This window comes from Salvia hispanica, chromosome 3 (assembly GCF_029641045.1).
Source record: "Salvia hispanica isolate PSC_SH4W2 chromosome 3, Shi_PSC_v1, whole genome shotgun sequence".
Lineage (NCBI taxonomy): Eukaryota > Viridiplantae > Streptophyta > Magnoliopsida > Lamiales > Lamiaceae > Salvia > Salvia hispanica.
Genome location: NC_142694.1, coordinates 16,760,895 through 16,784,643, shown reverse-complemented (window position 1 = coordinate 16,784,643; position 23,749 = coordinate 16,760,895). Strand labels below are relative to the sequence as shown.

The following is a 23,749-nucleotide window of genomic DNA, read 5'->3' as shown; positions in this document are numbered from 1 at the left end:
TATTTTACAAAATTGAAGCATGGGAGAGCAATAACTGATTACTATCAATAACATTCAGAGCGAGGAATGTGTCATGTAGTTTTGGTAGCAAGCATGTTAATGTCAAAGCTTGATTGAGTACATATTCAGATTAAATCAATAGTTCACAAATAGGTTTTAAAATTGTTATGCAAAAAATTTGCGAAAGAATTTACATGAAAACTACATATGCCACGTAATATAGTTAATAAACTAGTAAGTCGGTATTGAAATCACTGATTGTAAAACAATATTAAATCAACAATTTAATATTTTACATACAAGTTTCAAAATTAATATGGAAAATTATAATTTAATGAAAGTTTTTAAACATAAATACGTGTGAGATCAAGGAGTCAAGGAGATCTTTGATCTTGGCTATTAATTGATACGTTCATCACAGATCAAGCTACAATTATGTTAGTACTACCTTAGTGGTGTATATTCTCCTTTAACGAAGTTATTAGTATGATGACTTGTAACGTAAAATGTTGTGTTTTCTTGTTTCGTTCTTTTCTAAATGATTAATGATCATGAGAAGATGATAAGCACTAAAATATTGATTAAACCATTAGCAATGCAAAGAAACCTCCCATGAATTGCTTGCCATAACCATCACAGACATGAACTTTACAACTTTTGAAATGGTAAACATTCGTCTTATACTACACAATAGTACTCAAATCATATCGAAAAGATAAATCATACTATAAGTCGAAGCACAATTGAATGAGATTAAACTATCAAAAGATAAACCATATCGAAAATACAAGACTAATAACAAAATATGAGTCAAGTCAAAGAAGTCATTTTTCCTACAAAATGTAACGCCTTCGTAGTGCATGATCTCGGTTAAGAAACCTACCAAGCATTGTTTGCCTAATACAGAATGGACATTCATACTAATTCTAGTACAAAAGGTATTAAAACTCAGTGAATCGGAGGAGTAGTAATTGGGTATGCGATGAATCCAGATGGTGCTTGGGCAAGCGGATCGAGCAGTTGACCGACAAAGAGGACTACCCCACTCGTATCCTCTCTAATGGTAAACACGAAAGGATGGTCCGCCACGAATCTCAGCCCCGACTTCTCACCCATCATCGGACAGGCTTCACCGAAGTCCACCACCGGCAATTCCACTCTCGCTGTATAGGTGCTCATCTCATTCACCACCACCATCGACCTATGCAGTATCTCACAAACCACCGGTTTGCCATGAATCTCAGCCATACCACTCTCTGAAAGATCCACCACTCCCAGCTCTGTCGCGATCGATGAAATCTCCAACTCAAAACCCATCTTAAACTTGGGTATGCGAAATTCGTCAAGAGTCACCGCCTCCTCGTGAGGGAGATGGCCATCTACAAACCCAAGCTCGGAGGTGATTCTCTCGATCAAAGATGGCACCCCGTCTCTGGCATCTGGAAGATAGATGTACATGGCGAATCTGCGCTTGTCGATGCCTGCAATGTAAGGTAGCTTCAGAACCTTGAAGCCGTCGAAGGTGCCAACGCGTTGCTTGTAGCAACTGGTCATGAATGGGGCTCGAACGACAGTGCCATTTGAGAGGTGGAAGTCGGCATCTGTTGTTAGTTTTGCATCGAATATTTCACTCCATAATCCTATGAAACAGGCGCAGTGTGCGAAGAGCAGTCTAGGCGAGAGAGCCTTCCAAAATTATAAGATACACTATTTTAGCATAAGCAGCAAAAGAAAAATTACAAAGCCACCAAGCTTTTTGTGAGCAGATACAGAGCACATGTTTTAGGATGAATATTTCAAAGTAATTTGCAAAGTAAACAGCCAAAAAATTAATCATTAATGAAATTATAATAAAGCAAGATTAATTAAGGGCAAATAGGAACAAACCTTGACAGTATTTCGAATAGCGGGCTTGAGAGTGTGACCCCAATCTGGCAGATCCCACCCATGAATGACAAGTGAGGGCCACCTAAATGGATTCCGTCGGCGAGAAGAGTGAAGACAATCTGCGTGTAGAAGGGTTCGAGGTGTTCCACGCTCTCCGATTTGAGATATTTGAGAAGCTGAACATGGATAGAGGGAGGCGAGACGACGACGTTTTTGGTTTTGCTGTCGCTAGAGGCGATCACGTGCTTCACAATAGTAAGGTAGTCGTCTCTGGCTATCTTCACCGATGGAGTTTGTTTGTTGAGAGATAATGTCGTCATCCGCCGCACGCCAATTTTGAGAGACACCGATGACTTCAATAGCGATGGAATTCGGCCAATTTAGAGAGCCATTAATTCTATCAACATTATTACTATTACAGAGGATATGCGAAGCTCATGACCAAGAAAAAATGCTTGTGATATAAAAATTTCATAAATATTTCCAATTCGCATCTCATGGGAAGGAAATAAGATTGCAAAATGCTCCTCCGAAGAAAAAAAAAATTAAAATCACAAAACGAAATCGGGCAGATGCTGAAAAGTAACATCGCGATATACAGTCATTCAAGTTCAGGGCAGCCAGTTACATTACACGATGCAGATAGAAAATAAGGAAATGCAAACAAGCGATTAAAAAAGAAAATTGAGGAGAGTTTCGAAAGCAAACCGTGGAAAGGGAGAAAGAAATCAGCTAGGGCAGGCGACGAAACGAAATCGGCGTAAGGAAAAATGAGAGCGAGAGGAGTGACTTCTTCAACAAGCTATTGCAGACTGTCACTCTACACCGGATTCCAAATTTCCTTCCAATTTCATTTAATTTCCTCAAAACTGCAAAAAATCCATATTTCTATGCGTTATTGGCCAGAACCAGAATTACGAAAAGCAATATTAATTCGTCAAGTCGTCAACAATATATTTAATTAAGGGGTCGTCTGGTAGGCTTGAATAGCCTTGAAAATGCACTGTTCACAGCTGGTAACCAGCGTTTGGTAGCTCCAAAATGAATCTGCTGACCCGGTACAATCTTTCGGGTTTCCAACCCACACGTACTACTATCAGCACACTCCTGTCAACCGTTTCAGGGACTTGAGCAGGTATTAGTTTCCTGATTGTGCTGAAACCACTGTGAAAGCCCATTTTACCCTTTGGAATTCTCCAACCATCATAGACCAAGAATTAGGGGAATCGAACATGGCATGAATAAAAATCCCAACTTGCATTCGAAACCCAATCGCAATTAAAATTAGAGCCGAAATCACGCATCTCCAATCGAAGAGGGGAACCTAAAGATGAGGTAGAGTACTCCGGCAGATATGGCGGCGGCGATTACGAGGAGCGCGAGTGTGGAGAGGGTGAAGCAACGGCGGCAGCAGCTCCTCTCGCTCTTTCCACGGCGTGTGAGGGCTTCGAACTTCCTGGCATTCTCTGGCGGCCGATAGTGGCGGCTCTTTCTTTCTTGAGTGAGAAGTGATTGGGAATGAAGAACAGTAAATTTGAAGTCATTAAAAAGAGGGGTAGTTTAGGCATGGGCTTTTTGGTTTCAGCTCTTCCCCATTTCAACCAAACGACGGAAATGGGCTAAACATTTTACTTGGGTTCAACCAAACAGCCTACAATTCAGTCCATAAACTCATGAAAACCCATTTACCATAAACTCATGTTAATTATTTTCTTCACTACCAGACGAGCCCTAAATGTTAATTTATATAAATAGCTGGATAAATGAGATAATTAAGTAAAATGGATAAATAAAATAAAAAGATTAGGTAAAATACAGTTTACAATGTTTATTAAAAATGAATATATAGAGTTTAATGGTGCTATGTAAATTCATAAACTTTTGCCAAATTTTGATTTTGCATAAACTTAAAAAGAATCGCATTTAAGTTATTGAAGAATTCATTTAATATGATTTTGCAATCGATGAAGATTTCAGAAAGCAAATCGTGGAGAAGAACAGTCTCTCTCTCTACTTCGTCGCGATTGCAGACTGCCACAATAATCAAGGTTGCATTTGAATACCGCGGACTCCAAATTTCCTTCTAAATTGATTTAATTTCCATTAAAACTGCAAAAGTTTAATTTTTTATTCGTTTATTTACAAGAATTATGAAAAAGGAAAATGAGAAACAATATTGCATACTAATGTTAAGAGAGGTTTAGGGCTACGAAAACTATAACATTAAATCAATTTAAAATTAAAACAATGCAAATATTTAATTACCATGCTTTTGGATCTTTGTTACAGAAGAAAATCACACTTTTAGAAATACTCATATATAACACATTTAATCGATTGATGCATAATTTGAAAATAGAACTTCGATCATTTTACTATTTGAATAAATAATGGGAAAGAATCAAGTTAGAAAGAAAAAATCCTATAACAAAACTTATGGCAACAAAGTTTATGAATAAAATGTAGTGCATAATGTAGTGTGAGAGGAAATAATGGGGAAAGGATCCTCTGCTGTTTAAGAAAACACAGCACAATATGCTGTGCATTAAACGCACAGGAAATAGAATGAAACGGCAGACATAACTTATTTTCATTTTCAACCCCTTTTCCCTTTTATTTATGCTTTTGGCTAATATTAATACAAATTGCATTCCAACCCCCATGGCTCACTATACAGAGGTAACAGAGCCACTGCCTCTTTCATACTCCGCATAATACACGTATCATTTTTTTACAAAAAATTGTTTTTTTTATCACTAATTACTAAAAATTGATACTATGTTTTATTGATATATTTATAAAATATGTTGTAATATAGTATAAAATATATTATAAAATACTAATAATTATTAGTAATTTTTACGTTGAATACTTCTTTATACAATACTTCTAATATAATAATCTCGTCCTACAATAATTGTCATTTTTTTCCATTTTGATCGTCCCACAATAATTGAAACACTTTCATTTTACCATAAATAGTAAATATGTCTCACATTAACTCACTTCACTCACATTTTATTATAAAATCAATATTATAAAATGGATCTCACATTCCACTAATTTTTATAATCAACTTTTCTTTATATTTCTTAAAACGCGTATTCACAACAAGAGTGACAATTATTGTGGAACGGAAGTAGTAATATTTTAGACATAATAGAAATACATACTAAGTTTTATAAGTAATTATTAAAAACCAAGTGTTATTGTGGAGTAAGTACCATAAAAGAAGCACCACAAAAGAAAAAAAATATTCTCTTATAAGTTACAAAAATAACATCCAGAATATTAATAATAAATATTTATATTAGTAGTATTTACTTATATGTCAAGTTGATTTTTACAAATTAGAATACAATGACTTCTATACTAAAAATAGACTAGTATAAGTAGGATTCTAGTGAAATAATAGATTATTAGTTAAATTTTATCACTATAATTTACTAGTTATTTACACTTAAATAACTCATCACGTAAAAATCATCTTATTTAATTTTCTAAAAAAGTAAAATCAAGTTGATGTATAGATTTGTACTCCTTAACAGAAATTTTAATTATTGATTATCATGTTGAATAATATTTCTATAAAATAATAGAAGTATGTATTATTGTTATGATATACACTTTGTTTTATTACAATTCTAACACGTTTTTATAATATATAAAAATAAAACAAATCAGTTTTTAGTAACTAATTATAAGAAAATTGAAATAAACTTTTATTAAAATATTACTCCTACATACGTGTATTAATGAAAGAGATATGATTATTGGCTTTGTTACCTCTGTATGGTGGGCCATGGGGTTGGAATGCAATTTGTATTAATATTAGCCAAAAGCCTAATAAAAGGGAAAAGGGGTTGAAAATGAAAATAACTTATGTCTGTCGTTTCATTCCATTTCCTCTGCGTTTAATGCACAGCATATTGTGCTGTTTTTTTTTAAACAGCAGAGGATCCGTTCCCGAAATAATGAGAGTTTATAAGTATCGGACATTGGTGTTGCCCAACAATATTTGCTTTCTAATTTGATGAGTGATCATAAAAATAATAATAATAATAATGTGGTGGTGGTGGTGGTGGTGGTGGTGGTGGTGGTGGTGGTGGTGGTGGTGGTGGTGGTGGTGGTGGTGGTGATGATGATGATGATGATGATGATGATGATGATGATTAATCTCATATAGTGTGAATTTATTTGTTGTACTTATTAGTTAACAAACTCTTGGCATGACAATTTATGTACGATATAACTATACACTATCAAAGAAATAAATGTTTTAAATGGACTTGGAATCGTTAAATGGAGTAGTACTATATAGTAGTATAACATTAACATATGGCTATAGCAACGAAATTTATAAGAATCATTACTAAATACTTCATTCGTTCCATAAAAATAGGCATTCTTTTTATTTTACCTAGTCCCATAAAAATCGTTCATTTCTATTTTGTGTAATTTTTTTGAAGAATGAGATGTATTTCATTCTCCACTAATACTAGTACAACCAATTTTTCTTTTCATCTCTCTCATACATTACTAATTGTGCATTTAAAAATCTGTATCATTTCAAAAGTGTATTATTATTGGATGAATGGAGTATATAACAAGAGAATAACTTAATCACTCTAAATAAAAAACAAGTCCATGCATATAAAACATACTCCCTTTGTTTCATAGTAATTCTAATATGCCTTAATATAAATCACAATTTAACAAGTAAAATTATTTAATTTAGCATAACGCGATGTTGTTTCATTGCCTAAAATGTAACGTTTTTTAAAATGATATTTGATTGCACTATGTAAATAAGTCATCAATCTACGTTAATCTTAATTGGTGGAGAAATCAAAACAACTCAATAGTTTCGTAAGAATTATAAAGCTATTATATAAAAAACCAATTTAGCGAAAATTTAGAAACTTAGAGGAGTTACGCATAAAACATTTATTTCTTAGACAGTTTGTTTTAGTAGAACATCATATTTAATGCATGCATAGGATTTAATTCAACTCATAATATTGAATGCAACATTCTCATGTAACCTTCATCTATGTACTATAAAAGCTTCCAATAGTTAGGCATCTATCTCAACAAACCACTCCAATAAAATCCAATCATGGTTTCTAAATCAGAGACTATGATCAAGATTATGCTTTTTATTGTAGTCAATGCAACATTGTTCCTCAATTCAACCGGAGAAGGACTCAAATGTTATAGAAATGTGACACAAGACTGTCAAAACGAAGCTTTCGAAGCTCTATGTCAAGATACTTTTGCAAATGTTGGACTTAGCAACGATTGTTGTGATCAACTTTATAATAAAACTGAAAGGTTTTGTGTGAGTGGAAGTGTGATTGATGAAGCTGTGCGTCGCTGCAACTCGTCCCGAGTTACAATTGAGAACAGGAATGAGCGAATTTATAATTATTGTATATTTATTGCGCTGAAAAATGGTCAATAAATGGTGGCATATTAATTTCTTTCTTATTTAATAATAGAAATTCGATGTTAATTACAACAATTTAGTCGCATCAGTTATGTCATAGCAATATACAACTCATTATTTATTACTAGTATTAATACTTTATTAACATATGTGTCTTACTTTGAACTCTTCTATTTCTAATACTAGGACGGACCAAGTGGTCAACCCGAGTTGAAGTGACATTTATTTATGGATAAATTTGTTTATACGAATATATAATTATTAAGAGAAATATATAAGTCAAAGTAAATTAATAAAATTATTTGTTTGCTTTGATTTTGGTGGCGAGATGGGTGGAGTCATCGTCGGGAGAGGTAGTGAGGTTAAAATTTTGAGGGGCGGAGACGAGTCGGTAGGAATGTCCTCGTGTGTTGTGAGAGAATTTATGTGGATTAAGTGAATGAATAGCATTATGGTGATTGTTGTGGCGATTTACACACAACTACCGAAATCGTGAGCGGTGTTGTGCCTGAGCGGGCTCACCATTAGCATGAGCTTGTCAGGTTACCTCATACTCCGATCAAGGGGAACGTAGGCTCCAGCTACGAGGAGGTGGCAGTACAGTTGAGGATCATCGATATGGCGTTATACCTAAAAATCATGCGAACAATTTAATATGATTATTATTATTTTTTTGTTTAAAATTTTATATGATTTATCTATAGTGTAATCAGGTGATCAAATCTTAAAACAATATTTTGCTTATTAAAAATTTTGAAAGAGTAATTAATTTAACACAATATGTGTGATTTGCATTAATTCACTACAAAAAAGGCGTTGTTTACTACCAAATATTTTCTAGCACAAGGCTGTGCTCGCAAAATTCAAAATATTTTTAACTATTTTTCGAAATATTGAGTTGTGAGCAACTAATCTAGCAAATTTAATATTGATGTCGGTGTCCCATCTGTTCATAAATTTATATTCGTCATGAGTGAAAAAATTAATTTTCTATAGCTACAAAAGTTTTTGTATTCTTTTATTGCATTCAGAGTAATTTTTTTTTTTAGAAATCGAGGTATATATATATATATATATATTAAAAGATATCGTGATCAGAGTAACAATGCAAAGATAGAAGAAAGATAATTAATTGATGGATACTTTCGAATAGTGATACAATTATAGGATTTTCTGTTAATGAAGAGAAGAATGTGTGACAGAAAGTAATAATCAAATCTACTAGCATATAAAAAAAGACCGAAATTAATCTAAATTAATTAAATATAATCTGATTAATAGTATGAATAGAGATCAATAGGTGTTCCTGTTTTTATAATGCATGAAGACGCTAGTGACTCTCTTTCATAAATAAATAGACAGAGCCGAGACGAGGAGCAAGAAGCTGAGCTCAATTTCGAAATAACCGAGTATAAAATTATAGTATTAAGAGGATTGGAGATGCATAAGAGCATCCACGATGCAAATAGGCCAGCCACTCTCTCTCCCTGCCACGTCAGCAACACTAAAAATCCACCTGCCACATCAGATTTAGGCCAGCCATAGGCCAACCGCAATAAAATTAATTAAAAAAATACTACATTTACGAAATTAAAATTACGATTAAATTACGGAATTAAATTTACGAGACATATACGGAAAAATTCATTAATTGCATTAAAAAAGGTACATAGATAAAAAAAAATTAAATAATAAAGAAAAAACTATCGCCGTGCAGTCCTCCGTGCCCACGACTCTTCAATTATATCCTTTTGGAGTTGAATATGAGCATCCACTTGGCGCATGTCGGCATATTCCTTGAGGCGGCCGACTTCATCGAGAGGTACCCCACGTCGTACGCTAGGGGTGGCCGTTCCGTGGCTTGGACCGGCTTCATCGTCATTGGCCCAACTAGACAGTTGTACGCCTTCGTCTTCGACGATCATGTTGTGCATGATAATGCAGGCGTACATTATTTGGGAAACGCATTGGACATACCACAAACGCGTTGGACCCTTAATTGCCGCCCATCGAGACTGGAGCACACCAAATGTGCGCTCCACGTCCTTGCACGCCGACTCCTGTCGTTCCGCAAAGTAGGCCTTCCTTTCATCACTTGCGTGCCTGATCGTCTTCACAAAGACAGGCCACCTAGGGTATATCCCATCTGCCAAGTAGTAGCTCATATCATGCCGGTTGTCGTTGGCCACAAATGAGACGGCTGGACCGATACCCTGACACTTCTCGTTGAAGAGGGGCGACGAGTTCAGGACGTTGAGGTCGTTGTTCGACCAGGCTACCCCAAAATACGCATGCCAGATCCACAGCCGGTAATCAGCTACGGCCTTGAGGATCATCGTGGGATTCTTTGACTTGTAGCCGGTCGTGTAGGCCCCCTTCCAGGCAGTCGGACAGTTCTTCCACTCCCAATGCATACAATCTATGCTGCCTAACATCCCGGGGAACCCATGCTGCTCCCCGTGCATCTGCATCAAATTCTGACAATCTTGGGGAGTAGGGCTTCGAAGGTACTCCTCACCGAAAATGTTTATCACGCCCTGATAGAAAAACTTCAGACATTCCAGAGCAGTCGTCTCACCGATGTGGAGGTACTCATTCCACATGTCTGCCGCGCCTCCGTAAGCCAACTGTCTGATTGCCGCCGTGCACTTTTGAATAGGGGTGTGGCCGGGTCTGCCAACCGCATCGTGCTTGAAGCGGAAATACAGATATCGACGCTCCAAAGCGTCAACGATACGCATAAACAACTCCCTGCGCATTCTAAAACGCCGCCTGAACATGGTTGCGGGAAATCGCGGGTTCTCTGAAAAGTAGTCGTCATATAGCCGCTGATGTGCAGCTACGTGATCCCAATCAATCACTGCTCGGCGGTGGACAACCCGTGGAGGGCGAGGTATCGCCTGCTGTTCCACCCTACGCATGTACCGCTCCATCTCGCGGTTCATGTAGGCCTCCATAGCCTCGTTCATCCTCTGTTCGTACTCCTCAGCATCCCCACCACTACAACCACTGCTACCACCCGCGTTACTCATCGCTCGATGATGCTCTTGTACAGAAATTTAGAGAGAGAGAAAACTCGTTAAAACAAGTGGTGCAAATGAAAATGAAACTAAAATCGCGTTTATATAGGTTTTCAAAAAAAAAACAAAAAAAAAACGAAAAAGGGCGCTGGCCGATCGGCACGCCACAATGACGGCCAGCGCCAGACGATCGGCTAGCCCACGCCGGTTTTATCACCGATTTCGGGCTGGCCTGCTGCAATGGTTCGGCTAACCGACCGGCTAGCGACGCGAATCGGCTAGCCGGCATTGTGAATGCTCTAAAACATGAGGTAGAGTGTTAGGGCAGGGCAAGGCCTATTTGATTTCTAATATTTCTGTATGATTTCAATTATACACCATTTATTGCTAAAACATAGTATTGCTAACTTTATGAAAAAGCGTTAATATTTATTGAATATGTGAGAGATTATAATTTTTTTTAACAATTAATAATACTTATAAATGAATAGTACCATTAAGAGCATTTACAACTGAGGTAGGGAGGGGGAGCGGTAATGTGCGTCTCCATAATTTTGCGATGCGTGAAGAATGAATCCACGCTAACCTCCAAATTGACTTGATCGAAGAAATTTGGATACGAACCAACATTTTCCAAAGTTGCAAATAAAAAATTTGAGACATTATTTCAACCTCGCTAAAACAACTTTAATTTTATACGTAAATTATAAATAATTAAACGGTTAAACCTAACTCAAATATTAAAATCACCAACAAACAATCACGACTCACGAGATTACAGAATCAATATGCAGAAAGCGATGGACGAATCATTTATCATCCTCTCCGGATTAAAGAAACAGTGACGTTGATGAACTTCATCTCTTCCTTGGACATGCAGTCGGTGAGGCATCTCTCGTACTTTCCGAACAGCTCATCGATTATCGTCTCCCCAAAGTGCTCCACCAGCATCGGCTCCGCCACCGATCTCATGCATTTCGCCACATCCTCCCCGCCACAGCTGCTGCCGCAGTCGGCCCATCTGATCTCCGAGGTCTCGAGGCGGCTGATGGCGAAGGAGCCCTCCATTTCCACGCTCCTCTTCACCTCAGCCGGCGATGGCATGTATTGAGGGATGTTGAATGAATGGAGCTTCTCTTCCTCGATGCCTCCCTCCGACACCATTTCCTTGAGAGACAGAGCTAAGAGTTCCCAAATATAGCAACACTCTTTACTCGCCGCGTTGTCGCTCCTCCGCCCAAGAATAGTAAGCACCATTGCTCCGCCTCCCACAACTTCCTCTGACCGCCATTTCAAGAATGTGTCGAAATCTACCCGGAATTGGTTGTAGTATGCGTTTATCACCAGCACCGGGCTTCTGCTTCCGATGTATATTTCCTCCTTGTTACATTTCTCCATCCCTTCAGGCACCTTCACCAACTAAATTTATCAATTAATACTCCATCCGTACACTATTAATTGTCACAAGTTAACACGCCTTTAATTTTAAAAGTAAATAAAAGTAAGTGGAAAAAGTACTGAAAAATAATTCTATATAATTTTATAGTACTAGTAAAATATGAGCACAGAGAATTAGTGGAATGTATCAATGGTCTATTATAACAAAAAATAGTAAAAAGTGTGACAACTGGTGACGAATGAACTGAAAAGGAACTTATGACACGTAGTGATAGACAGTACTAATATTCAATTACGAATTTTGGGAAGTATTAATGAAGAGTATATACCTTGGAGAGCCACATGAGGCTGTAAGAAGAGTGCACAAAATGGAGGCTGTTGGCGGCGAAAAGGCGGCCGTAAAACGACCCAGGAACACCGTAGACGAAACAAGGTGCCAAATTAGATCCCATTTGTTTGTTGAGCTGAGATCTGAACTGCGGCAGAAAGGAGTGGAAGATTGAGTTGAAATCGTTTCCCGGGAGATCATTCAAGAGTATCTGAAATTCCGGCAGCTGAAGGCCGTGGCTCCGGCTCAACTGGTGAACAGTGCTGATGAGCTCCGCCGCCACCACCAAAGAGTTTGGCCCGGACGAACAGCCCAGCTCGGCTATGCAGAAGCGGTTCGAGATCGCGTCGACGCTGCTGTAAACTTGCGTTATTGCTTCCTCTATTATCGGCTTGGTCATCGAAATCACCTTTCTCTGTCACAAATAAACACAAAATTGATGGTCTTTAAATTTTCAATATAAATGCATTAGTTAAAATAAAAACAAAGTGTAAGAGTTGTGTATACATGAACAAGAGAGTTGTTGGCATAACTAGTTTCTCCAAGACCTCCGTTCATGCAAAGTACTTGAACTACTTCCATATTAATTTGTGTGTGTGTGTGTTTTTGTTGTATGTGAGTAAAGAAGAAGGGGTGATAAATCCTATTTATAACAGTTCTAGTGGAGGAAGGGGGGCTGAACCACACGTACAATGTGTTTTGAGTGGTCCTAGCGAGTACTATTATTTTATACAGACAAACTGATTTTATTCTAGTTTATGTTTGAGGAATCAGTATTACACATGCCTCAATCCTGGTTGGTGATATTTTACAACACAATTTTCAATATGACTTTAAGGATCTGTATTACACATGCCTCAGTATTAATTTATAGTACCATACATATAGTTTATACTAATGAATTGATAATTTTGAAATAAGTAATAATTTTAATACTCATATTTTGTAGTGATGATAGACCTTTTGCATCATGATTGCAGAGCTTGAAAATCGCATGGGTTGGATTGTTACAGGGGTCGACCTGATACAATCTAATCCGTTTAAGTCAAATCCGAACACGATCTGTTAAGAGAATCCTCAATCCGAACACAAACTTGGCCTGATATATTCAAACCCAAACACAATCTGCACACGGCATGAATCCGTTAGTTACACAATCCTATTCAGGTTGCCACGACATATAACAGTATAATAAAAATACAAACCCATCCAGGGACGAAACCAGAAACTTGAATAAGCCGGTGCTAAAATTATAAAAAAATTTACTATATATAGTACTCCCTCCGTCCCACAAAAGATGTAACACTTGTGGGACGACACGAGAATTTATGAGGTTTTGTTTTGTGTGTTAAAAGAGAGAAAAAATATAATTTTTATATTCATGTGAAAGATAACTTTTTCTAAAAAGGAAAATGTGACATCTTTTGTGGGATAAACTAAAAAGGAAAGTGTGACATCTTTTATAGGACGGGAGGAGTAATATCTAAAAGTATGGAGCATTTTATTATCCTTAGCTTCTTTATTTATTTTACATATTAATGAAAACACAAATACATAATCAATTCAAATGCAAAATATATTAGCTCAGATTATAAATTTAGTAGTTTTTGGTCAGTTTTATAATGTTTAAAATCAAAATATTAAATAACAATTTTCTATTATTTTTATATATTAAAATAAATAAATATGTATTCTAATAAAAAATATGTATTCTAATAATATGTTAAAATCATGTTTTATATATTACTTTCAATAAATTAACTACTAGATTTTAACTTAATTTTAAAATGGATTACATAAATTATGATATTATGACGATATGCAAAATATTATTTTCAAAATAAATTCAGTAACAGACTATAAATGCAAGAAAATAAGCCTACATTATTATTCCTCAAATAAAAAGAATGTAAATTCTAGTATTATCATTATTTATAATAGTAATAATGTTAATGTATTTCCAAATCTCTCGATAAGAATTACTCCTATAATTATGCATTCCCAATACAACTTAGACGCAGAAAAATAAAATAAATTAATAGTGGACTGGACCCCACACAATTGTAAATTAAACAATCATAATTAATTCTTTTCCCTTTCCCCTTCCTCATTTCCACCCTTCCTTCTTTCTGTAGAAGAAAACGCAAAAAATATACTGCCATGGTTGAAGTACGGGGATCAGCACCGGCCAAGCCCCCGCTGGAGCGGCTTGGCCCTTGCTAGGTCCGTCCCTGAACCCGTCACAATAACCACTCCATAACGACAACATAAACCCTACAAAATAACCACGATAACGACATGAAATGATTCATGCAAGTTGCGATTGTGACTGTACCCTTGACAACGTGATAGTTGAGTTTGTGGTGGTAAAGACCATGTATGAAATAATACGCCGTATGAAAAATGGGAAAAATGAGAAATAAGGATTTAAAATAATTAAGATAATGATATCAATTATTAACAAGTTGCCCAAATCCGATCATAAACAACAAGTTGTGCCGTTTGTTAACTCTAAATACACTTTCTAATTTTGTTTGAACCACAGATCTCCCTACCAATACAATAAGTTGTATGTTTGGTATCCCTAAATGGAAATACCACGTAAAGAATGAATTTATAATGGTGTGTTTGTTACTTCAATTAAAATGGCTATAACCACTAGTAGTTAGCTTTTCTATCTGTAGCTAATTAATTACTTTTGAAGCAATAAAGAGTTTGAAGAATTATTGCCAATTTGGTTTGGACAAGATCATATCAACTCCCATACAGACAGGATAATTAATTCGAGTTTGGCTATTTTAGAAAATCTTTTATATCTCCAATTTTAAACCTTGCATTAGTCCACCGTCCATGGTTTGAAAACTGAAAGTAAACATTGAAATTTGCGATTCCAGTTACGGCTTGGTTTGGTGTAGCATTGGATCACTCACCTTCTTTAAATGCCTTATAAATGGAGAGAGTTACTAATATGATTTTCAATTGTCAAAATTCTCATTTTACGAAAGTTTTACAGAAGTTTTACGGAGTATGTTTTTTTACGATATCTATCATTTAATATATTTTATTTTTTGAATGTTATTCACATTTTAAGAATGGATATTTATAAACCAACCAACTAATATAGTACTCCCTCCGTCCATAATAAGAGTCGTATTTTGCCCTTTTTGTTCGTCTTACAATAGAGTCCTATTTCACTTTTAACTATAAATGGTAAGTAGGTTTTGTATTCCACCAACTTATTACACTTAAATTTTATTACTATAAAACTAGTGTATATACAAGTGAGACTCATATTTCATTAATTCTAATTTAAACTATAAATAGTATAAGGAGTATTTCTTAAAACTCGTGTCATAATCAAATAGGACTCCTATTGCAAAATGAAAGGAGTAATATATTTTAACTTGAAATAAAAAAATATAGCTAGGCTTCTGTTGAAAATTGATGGCAAATGGGCGATTACATAAAATATTTGAGCACTATCTTATCTGTAAATTAATTATTTTTAAAATTAATTATTGAAATATCATCATGCATGTGGCTGGTCATATTATAGCCACGAAACATTACTAACTAAAAGGGCCTGGGAGGTTATATTACGACCATATAGCAAAGTACTTACTAACTAATGCTTCCTTCGTTCCTTAAAAAAAATCTAGTTTTATTATTTTAGATTGTTCTTTAAAATTAAATAATTTAAATATAAAAAAGTTTTTAATCAATTACACACTATTAATAACGTGAATTCCACGATCTACTAACACTAATTTCACTATCTTTCCTTCTCTCTTTACATTTTCAATCTCTCTCTTATTTTTCAATTACTCCCTTCCGTCCGCCATTAGGGGTCACATTTATTAATGGCACGAATTTTAAAAATATTAAGGAAAGTGGATAGAAAAAAGTTAGTGGAATAGAAGTCTCACTTGTATATATTAGGAAATGCGAGTGGAATGAGTTAATGGAACGTGAAACCCTATTACCATTTTTAGTAAAAAAGTGAACCGGGACTCCTATTTGCGGACAGACTAAAATGTAAAAACGGGACTCCTATTCACGGAGGGAGGGAGTACAAATTAAAATTCGCACAATATACAAAATACTCCATTTGTCCGTGAATAAGAGTCCGATTTTCCGTTTTGATCCGTCCACGAATAGGAGTCCCGGTTCATAATTACCATAAATGATAAAAAAGCCACACATTCCACCAACTCATTCTACTTAAATATCATTTAAAATTTAAAACTAATACTCATATACAAGTGAGACTCATATTTCACTAATTTTTTCCACCTATTCTTCTTAATATTTCTTAATACTCATGTCGAAAAGAATTGAAACTCCAATTCGCGAATGCATGGAGTATATAACTTTATCTATTTGTTTGGGATTTAATTATTTAAAAGGTATCAATCAGGTAAGACAGTCTGTCACAAAAAGTTGTAGAAATCGAGGTGTATCAATGATATGTTAAATGATACGGAGTAGTATCCAAAGGTGATCACAAAAATAATTGATATGGAGTAGTATTCCAATATAAAAACTCTCTCTTCCTATAAATAATGACATTTGAGATGGTACGAACAATAATACATACTCCCTTTGTTCACAAAAATTTGTCTCAGTTTTCCATTTTCGTCCATCCTCTAAAATTTATCTCATTTCACTTTTATCATTTTTAGTGGTGGACCCCATATTCCACTAACTCATTCCTACTCACATTATATTATAAAACTAATATATAAAAGTAGGACCCACAATCCACTAACTTTTTCAACTCACTTTCCATTACAATTCTAAAAAACCGTGCCCGGTCAAACCGGGACGAATTTTCGTAGACGGAGGGAGTAATTGATAAATTAAGTAAGATGAGATACAAGATATTTAGTTAAAATAGTGTTAACAAATAAAGTTTCTCATTATTAATAGTGTTTAATAGATGTGTCATAGTGGTATAAGATGTAAATAAATTAATGCATATGAGGAATGTGTTGCTAAGAATTTTACAGATTAAAATAAATTATTTTTATGAGACGGATAAAAAAGAAAAGTATCCCTAATTTTATAAGATGAACGTAGTACTACATAAATTGAAGTTAAAAGTAGTGGGATAGATTTATTAATATGACAACACTCTTTATTGTAACAATATACCACCCTTTTAGGTTGTTAGATCTAAAGATCGTGTGATTCTCAAGCTGCCACGGCAGCCTATTTGAAGGGCAAAATTGGTATTCTCTATTTTCAGTCTGTTACCAGATTGCAGCCGTGACTTTATGAATATTGCAATGTTACTCTATGAATATTGCAGTATTAACAAGTACTAGTATTTGCATTTACATATTACTAAATCCGTTCCTGATTAAAATTTTTGGGAGTTGACTAGTATACTCACGCCTAGAATATCTAACACATAAGACTACAATTCGAACTCTATTTCATCAATTCAATCCTAAGCGTCCATCTTATAGATCCAAATGCTAAGATTAGTGTTACGGTGTCACTTAAACATGGTGTTACCCTAGTGCTCACCTAAAAGTAGTTGTAGTACTTCCTCCGTTTTAAGAAAGATGACTCATTTATTGGGCGGTACGAGATTTTATGTAGTTTCATTTTATGTGTTGAGTGGAGAGAATAAATAAAGTAGAGATGTGGTATTTTCATTTTATATAATGAGTCATCTTAGTTGTAACAACTAAAAAAGAAAAGTGGATCTTCTTTGTCGTGACGAAGGAAGTAGTATATTTCTAGACTCATAAGACATCATTGTGGTGGAAATATATAGATTTGCATCGGAACGTAAACAATCATAATAATTATTTGTAATTATTCTTTCTTCAAGTCAAGTCATTCTAAAATTACTAATGGTAACTAATCATTTTACTACTCATGTTTACGTAATTATTAAATGCTACCTACTTCTACGTGATTTAGATAATGACTAAATGTATTATTCTTATAAATTTTTAATTCAACATTAAACATCTTATTTAATTTTTATTATTTTTGATAAATAGAATTTACGTCTATTAAATTATTTCATTTTAAATTTGAACTCAATTTCATAAATTTTTCTTTTTATTTTTAAAACGTGATTGATCAAAGTGGGAGACTAAGGGATTGATTAGCGAGAACTTGCTGGATACAATCTCATCCCACATTGGATGAGCGAGAAAAGTTGGAATATTTATATAATTTCTGTCCAACCTCAATTGGTTTGAGGACTTTTGGGAGTGACCCAAACGGACAATATCAAATAATGTGTAGTCAACGATCCTAACAGGTGGTATCAGAGTCCAAGTGGCTTTGGGTCGGGCCTAGATGAGCCCTGATTAAGGTCGTGCCCTGGATGACCCAGAGGCCAGGGCTGGAACGACTCATGTTCATGTCGACTGCGTTCCCTATTTGCTCTCGATTTGAGGGGAGGTTTGTTGGGTACAAACCGATCCCACATCGGATAAGCGAAGGAAGTTTGGAAAGTGTATATATTGTTCAACCTCAATTAGTTTGAGGCCTTTTGATAGTGACCAAAAAATAAATTCGTGCGGGCTTGACTCAAAGCGAACAATATCAAACTAATATTGCAATTGACGATCCTAACAGAACTGAGAGTTTTGAATTTATTTGTAAGAATTTTGATGCCCAAAAATTGATTAGCAATAACTTCCAAGTGTACTGTGCAGTAGTCGAAATTCATAATGTTTGAGGGATTGCTACACAATACACTAGGAAGTCCATTTAATTACTCTCTCCGTCTGACAATAGGAGTCCCGGTTGAGTTGGGTTCGAGTTTTAAGAAATGTTTGAGTTTGTGATAATTGGAGTGTGTGATAATGGAATGTGGGATTCATTTGCATTATTATTTGCTTTATTCTTTGGATGTGTTTTTACTTATGCTTTTTAGTATTTTATTTTATAATATTTTTATTTTCACTTTTTATGGAAATGTCTAACCGAGACTCTTAATGCCAGACGGATGAAAATGGTCAACCGGAACTCCTAATGCTGGACGGAGGGTGTTTTATTAATTCATTTAATGACAACACTAATAAATTAAAGTGTGTATATATATATATATATCTATATATTCATTGTTAAAACTTAAAAAGTTACTCCCTTCCGCCAATTCATTTTTACTATAAATATGAGTAAATAACTCACATTCCATTAACTCATTTAATTCACATTTTATAGTACTATAAAACAGTATTGGAAAATGAGTCTCACGTTCCAATTTTTTTTTCCGTCCACTTTCCTTCATATTTTTTAAAATCCATAAAGAATTCAAATGGAACTTCTAATGCTAAATAGATGATATAATATTTACATAAACTCAAAACATTGAAGGATATTTTACATTAGTGTTGGATTTGAAATATAAATTTTGTTTTAGAGAATATGTCATTTCAAATAATTTTTAATGCGAATTTTAGAAAATCAATCTTGTATCTTACCAAAATGTTGTATTCAAAATATCTTTTCCTATTCTACATACAAAACGTTTTACTTATCTAATATTATGGAATTTGTTTCAAAATACATTTTCCAAATCTTGATTTTATACATTCAATAATATGAATATAATTTAGGACTCAATTACTGTTCTCTAAATTAATACTACCAAAATTATGACTTGTCAAAGTAACAGCTGAATGACTATACGTACAAATTAGTATATTCATAGTCAATTATGAAATCTCTTTAGCGGATAACAAAATGGTTGAATCGGATAACAAAATGGTATCATTATTTCACCAAAATGGTTGAATATACCATGATTTGATTTTACGCTATGAATTTACTCATATCTGCAACTTAAGAAATTTAAGTTTCAGCCCTTTTTATCATGTAGTTTCCATCGGTTTAATCTTCCACATCACTAATTTGGTGAGGGCTGAACTTGATTTTTCAAAATTTTGAAAAAATTATAAACAGGATAAAAAAGGGGGAAAAATTGGGTAGGGGCTTATCATGTAGTTTCCATCGATTTAATCTTCCACATCACTAATTTGGTGAGAGGTGAACTTGATTTTTCAAAATTTTAAAAAAATTATAAACATTTGGTGAGAGGGAATTTGGGTAGGGGCTTAAGCCCCTCCTCCTCTGTGTCCGCCAGTGCGTCTAGCACGACTACTTAGACCATAATCCCAAAAACATTCGATGAGACAAGGCTCTCAGCGGAGTGATTGTTCTCATCAAAAGTTAGCTTAGAGACTTCATATATGCGTGAAAGAAAAAATATATAAAATGATAAAAGAGGTCAATGGTCTGTTAAAAAAACCTAATTCTTATTTTTGAAATCTAAAGATATCAAATTCTTGTTGCTCGAAAACCATCCACTGAAGAACATTTAAGTATAACATTTTGTGACCTCAAAAAATTTGATAAATTGCCACACAAAGGAGGTGGGGACTGAGTCGAATCCAGCTCAAAAAGATTGAAATAATTAACATAGATTGAATTATTTTTCATCCTGGATTTATTCATTTTGTGGCTTAGGACAGATTGAGTTTTTTTCAATTCTACTTTCTAATTGTTGGTTTAGTTAATTTTGTTGTAGACTAAATATTTTATTTTGGTCTTTTATGTTATTGAAATTTATTTTATATATTTATATAATATAAATTTCATTAACATAAAAGACCAAAATAAAATATTTTGGTCTATAACATTAGTAAAACAAAAACCAACTAGAAGTACTTCTAGTATTTAAACAAACTCTAACAAGTCCTAAACAACAAAATAATTAAATCTAAACTAAAAATAATTTAACCTACTAAGTACGTATATGATTTCAATATTTGGAATGGTAACAAAATATAGCGTAAAATCTCTTTAGCGGATGATTTTCAAGTAACATGAATTTGATATTTTAAACATTACAACCATTCTTTCGATCACATTATGGATCTCTTTTTTACAATTTGTTGTTTCTTCTCTTTCACTCAATTACGAAGTCTATATTAAGACATTCATTCCGATGAGAGCCTTAGTCATATCGAGTACTTTTAGGACTGTGGAGTATTAGTGATGCTAGAAATATGTGATTTAGGAGACATGAATATATGTGTGAAATATTAAATATTATAAAATAATTAAGAAGTTTTAAGGAAAATCAATTAAACTTTTCGTACAAATATTTCATAATTTTCAAATGATTATACTATTTTTTTAGTATAGTAATTGAGTTCACAAGTAATAATTTTTGGATGGATGAATTTAAGGTACAGTAATTGAATCCTAAATTTGATTCATAAGGCATAATTTTTTGATAAATCATAATCTATGTCACATTTTCCTTTTTAGTTTATCCTATAAAAAATATTACATTTCCTTTTTCAGAAAAACCATCCTTTATATTAATATAAATAATTTATTTTCTCTTTCCATCGACTCAAAATACATTAGAGAAGGTCAAGGGACAGAGTGCGTTTGCCATCTAACCCATAAAAAAAATGAATATATGAAAAATGAACGTGACGATATAATAAGGCTCTGAAAAATCAAGATGGAATGAGAGTGTTACCGATTATAATTTCGCAAGATTTGAATAAATAATTGGCTGGATCGTATAGATCTTGATTCAGTCAAGAAGCTGATATTGCTCGCACCTAAAAAATTCAAAAGATAAGCCGTTCTTAATGGCTCTACTTTTTCATAAATAAATAGGCAGAGGGCGAGAAATTAGAGTGATGTTGAGCTCAAATTCGAAATAATTGAGTGATAGTATGATTTAGGAGGGATGGGGATGTATTAATATAGAGTTAGGGCACAAAAAACTATGGGTTAGGGCACAAAAAAACTATGGTTAACATGTTGGGCTAGGCCTACTTCCAATATATGGAAAATATGAAAGCCCACTATCTAGTGTATAGTACTAGTAGTATTTGTTTTCTAATGCTCAACCAGTTTATAATAAAAATTGTGAATTTCATTAATTTTCCATTCATTATTCTCTCGGTTGCATTTGATTTTTTATTCCATGAATTCTCCAGGCAATATTTCCTCAACCACATTTTTATTTTTTATTGTATGACTTTTCCATACCACATTTACTTAGCTGCAGTTTTTTTTTTTTGTTTTTTTATATATATCATGAATGAGTTTAAAATTAGTCCATGAAAAATACATTTTGGATATTTTGATCAATGAATTAGAAAAAATATCGCTATACATGGAAAACAAAAAACATCGAAACACGCCTTTATTTTTCAATTTTTTCCCAAAACTCCATTGTTTCCCTATATTTAATTCTCATCGGGTTCCCCTATTTAAGTATGTTAAAATCGTTTTAATCATGTCTCATATCATCCTGGTCGTGATTCATTTAATCTATGTAACTATGGATAATCATATCATCTTGGTCGTGATTCATTTAATCTATGTAACTATGGATAATCATATCATCTTGGTCGTGATTCATTTAATCTATGTAACTATGGATAATACTGCCTCCTTATTAGTCTTTTAGTATCAGGATCAAGCTTTGATTATTTCTTTTCACGAGTAGGGTGGAATGTCACGACCGCATTTTACTAAGGATAGCGAAAGCGGGTAAATCGCGACTAATAAGAGGGATTTAAGAAGCGGGGAAAGAAAAAGGGCTAAAACTGGAGAATTTGCACAAATGCCAAGTCAATTGATATCATAGAAGCCAAGTATTTCATTACATGGTCTTGAAAACAGAATGAACATCTCATCAAATAAATCAGAGTTGATGGTGAGATTCTACAAATCTCATTTCACAAAAGAGTAGCGGAAATAAGTCCTTACTAAACGACTTCGTGTATGAAGACACAAACTGTTGGGAGATCAACTTGATAACATCGACTCCGATCATCACTCCATCCTCTTGACGTTCAACCTGCACATTTATAAATACATGCAGGGCTGAGTACATGAGTACTCAGTGGACACGTGCCGAAAATAAAACATACATTATATAGTTGTCAAGCCATCACAGTAACACACGGGGGTTTTTCTTAAAAGGCCCGAGCTTACTAAGTTCTTTTGTGAGCTAAAAGTTCGTCTCTAGACTAAGTTCTTTCATAAATCCTCATTCATCATTCATCATTCGTCATTCGTCATTCATCATTCATCATTCATCATTCATCATTCATTCCAGTCAAATGCCGCTCCAACGGTCACCCATCATTCCATGACAATCCATGACAATCCATGACAATCCGTGAAAATCCATGACAATCATCAAAATAAAACATTTTATGGCATGACAACAATTTGAAAAGAATCATAGCTCCATTTTGAGAAAAGATGATTTTTCATAATTTCGCAAGTATTTGATTTATATCCACACTAGTGTGCTGGATAAAGAAAGCCCACACGGTACGCTTAGTCTTCAATTCAATTATTTGCTTTGACCTCACTTGCCCTCGAGCAATTTATCCTTTGAAAGTAAATAGCATGACACGCTAATTAGTACTTGAACTATTTCGTCGTAGAAGAATGCATGCATCCTATTGGATAGCGCCTAATCTTTAGTCTTGTCTCATAGGATCTCTAGTCCTTTCTCGGGCTTCACTAAGTCGTAGGATTTATTCATTCGCTTTACTAAGTTCGGAGAAATTCCATTATCTTTAAAATAATTACTTGAGCATTTAATATGGATTCTTGGAAAATCCTTTCTTAAATCTTTTCTTTGAATTT

The 23,749-nt window shown here is 34.3% G+C and overlaps 2 protein-coding genes across 3 annotated transcripts; both read right to left on the bottom strand.

Moving 5' to 3' along the window:
* Nucleotides 1–728: 728 nt before the first annotated feature.
* On the bottom strand, nt 729–3,065 carry LOC125209352 (serpin-Z4-like). The gene is made up of 3 exons (XM_048108951.2): nt 2,943–3,065; nt 1,888–2,115; nt 729–1,686 (listed from the first exon to the last, which is right to left on the bottom strand). The coding sequence occupies exons 1-3, from the start codon at nt 3,063–3,065 to the stop codon at nt 949–951; spliced, it is 1,089 nt and encodes a 362-aa protein (XP_047964908.1). The 3' UTR covers nt 729–948.
* Nucleotides 3,066–10,979: 7,914 nt separating this feature from the next.
* LOC125216888 (S-adenosyl-L-methionine:benzoic acid/salicylic acid carboxyl methyltransferase 3-like) lies at nt 10,980–12,677 on the bottom strand. 2 transcript variants are annotated; one of them, XM_048118672.2, is made up of 3 exons: nt 12,590–12,677; nt 12,084–12,497; nt 10,980–11,775 (listed from the first exon to the last, which is right to left on the bottom strand). In XM_048118672.2, the coding sequence occupies exons 1-3, from the start codon at nt 12,662–12,664 to the stop codon at nt 11,173–11,175; spliced, it is 1,092 nt and encodes a 363-aa protein (XP_047974629.1). In that variant the 5' UTR covers nt 12,665–12,677; the 3' UTR covers nt 10,980–11,172. The 2 variants fall into 2 exon arrangements, with proteins under 2 accessions (XP_047974629.1, XP_047974630.1); XM_048118673.2 differs by having other exon boundaries at nt 10,980–11,766.
* Between the last annotated feature and the right edge of the window lie 11,072 nt (nt 12,678–23,749).

Bases quoted from the DNA above. Each gene is read 5' to 3' on its own strand.
- LOC125209352 (XM_048108951.2), bottom strand. From the start codon at position 3,065: ATGGGCTTTCACAGTGGTTTCAGCACAATCAGGAAACTAATACCTGCT. The intron at 2,116-2,942 runs GTCAGCAGATTC...GATCGCCTCTAG, and splicing joins AACCCGAAAGATTGTACCGG to CGACAGCAAAACCAAAAACG. The intron at 1,687-1,887 runs GTTTGTTCCTAT...TAATTTTGGAAG, and splicing joins CTATTCGAAATACTGTCAAG to GCTCTCTCGCCTAGACTGCT.
- LOC125216888 (XM_048118672.2), bottom strand. From the start codon at position 12,664: ATGGAAGTAGTTCAAGTACTTTGCATGAACGGAGGTCTTGGAGAAACT. The intron at 12,498-12,589 runs GTATACACAACT...TATTTGTGACAG, and splicing joins CCAACAACTCTCTTGTTCAT to AGAAAGGTGATTTCGATGAC. The intron at 11,776-12,083 runs GTATATACTCTT...TGATAAATTTAG, and splicing joins GCCTCATGTGGCTCTCCAAG to TTGGTGAAGGTGCCTGAAGG.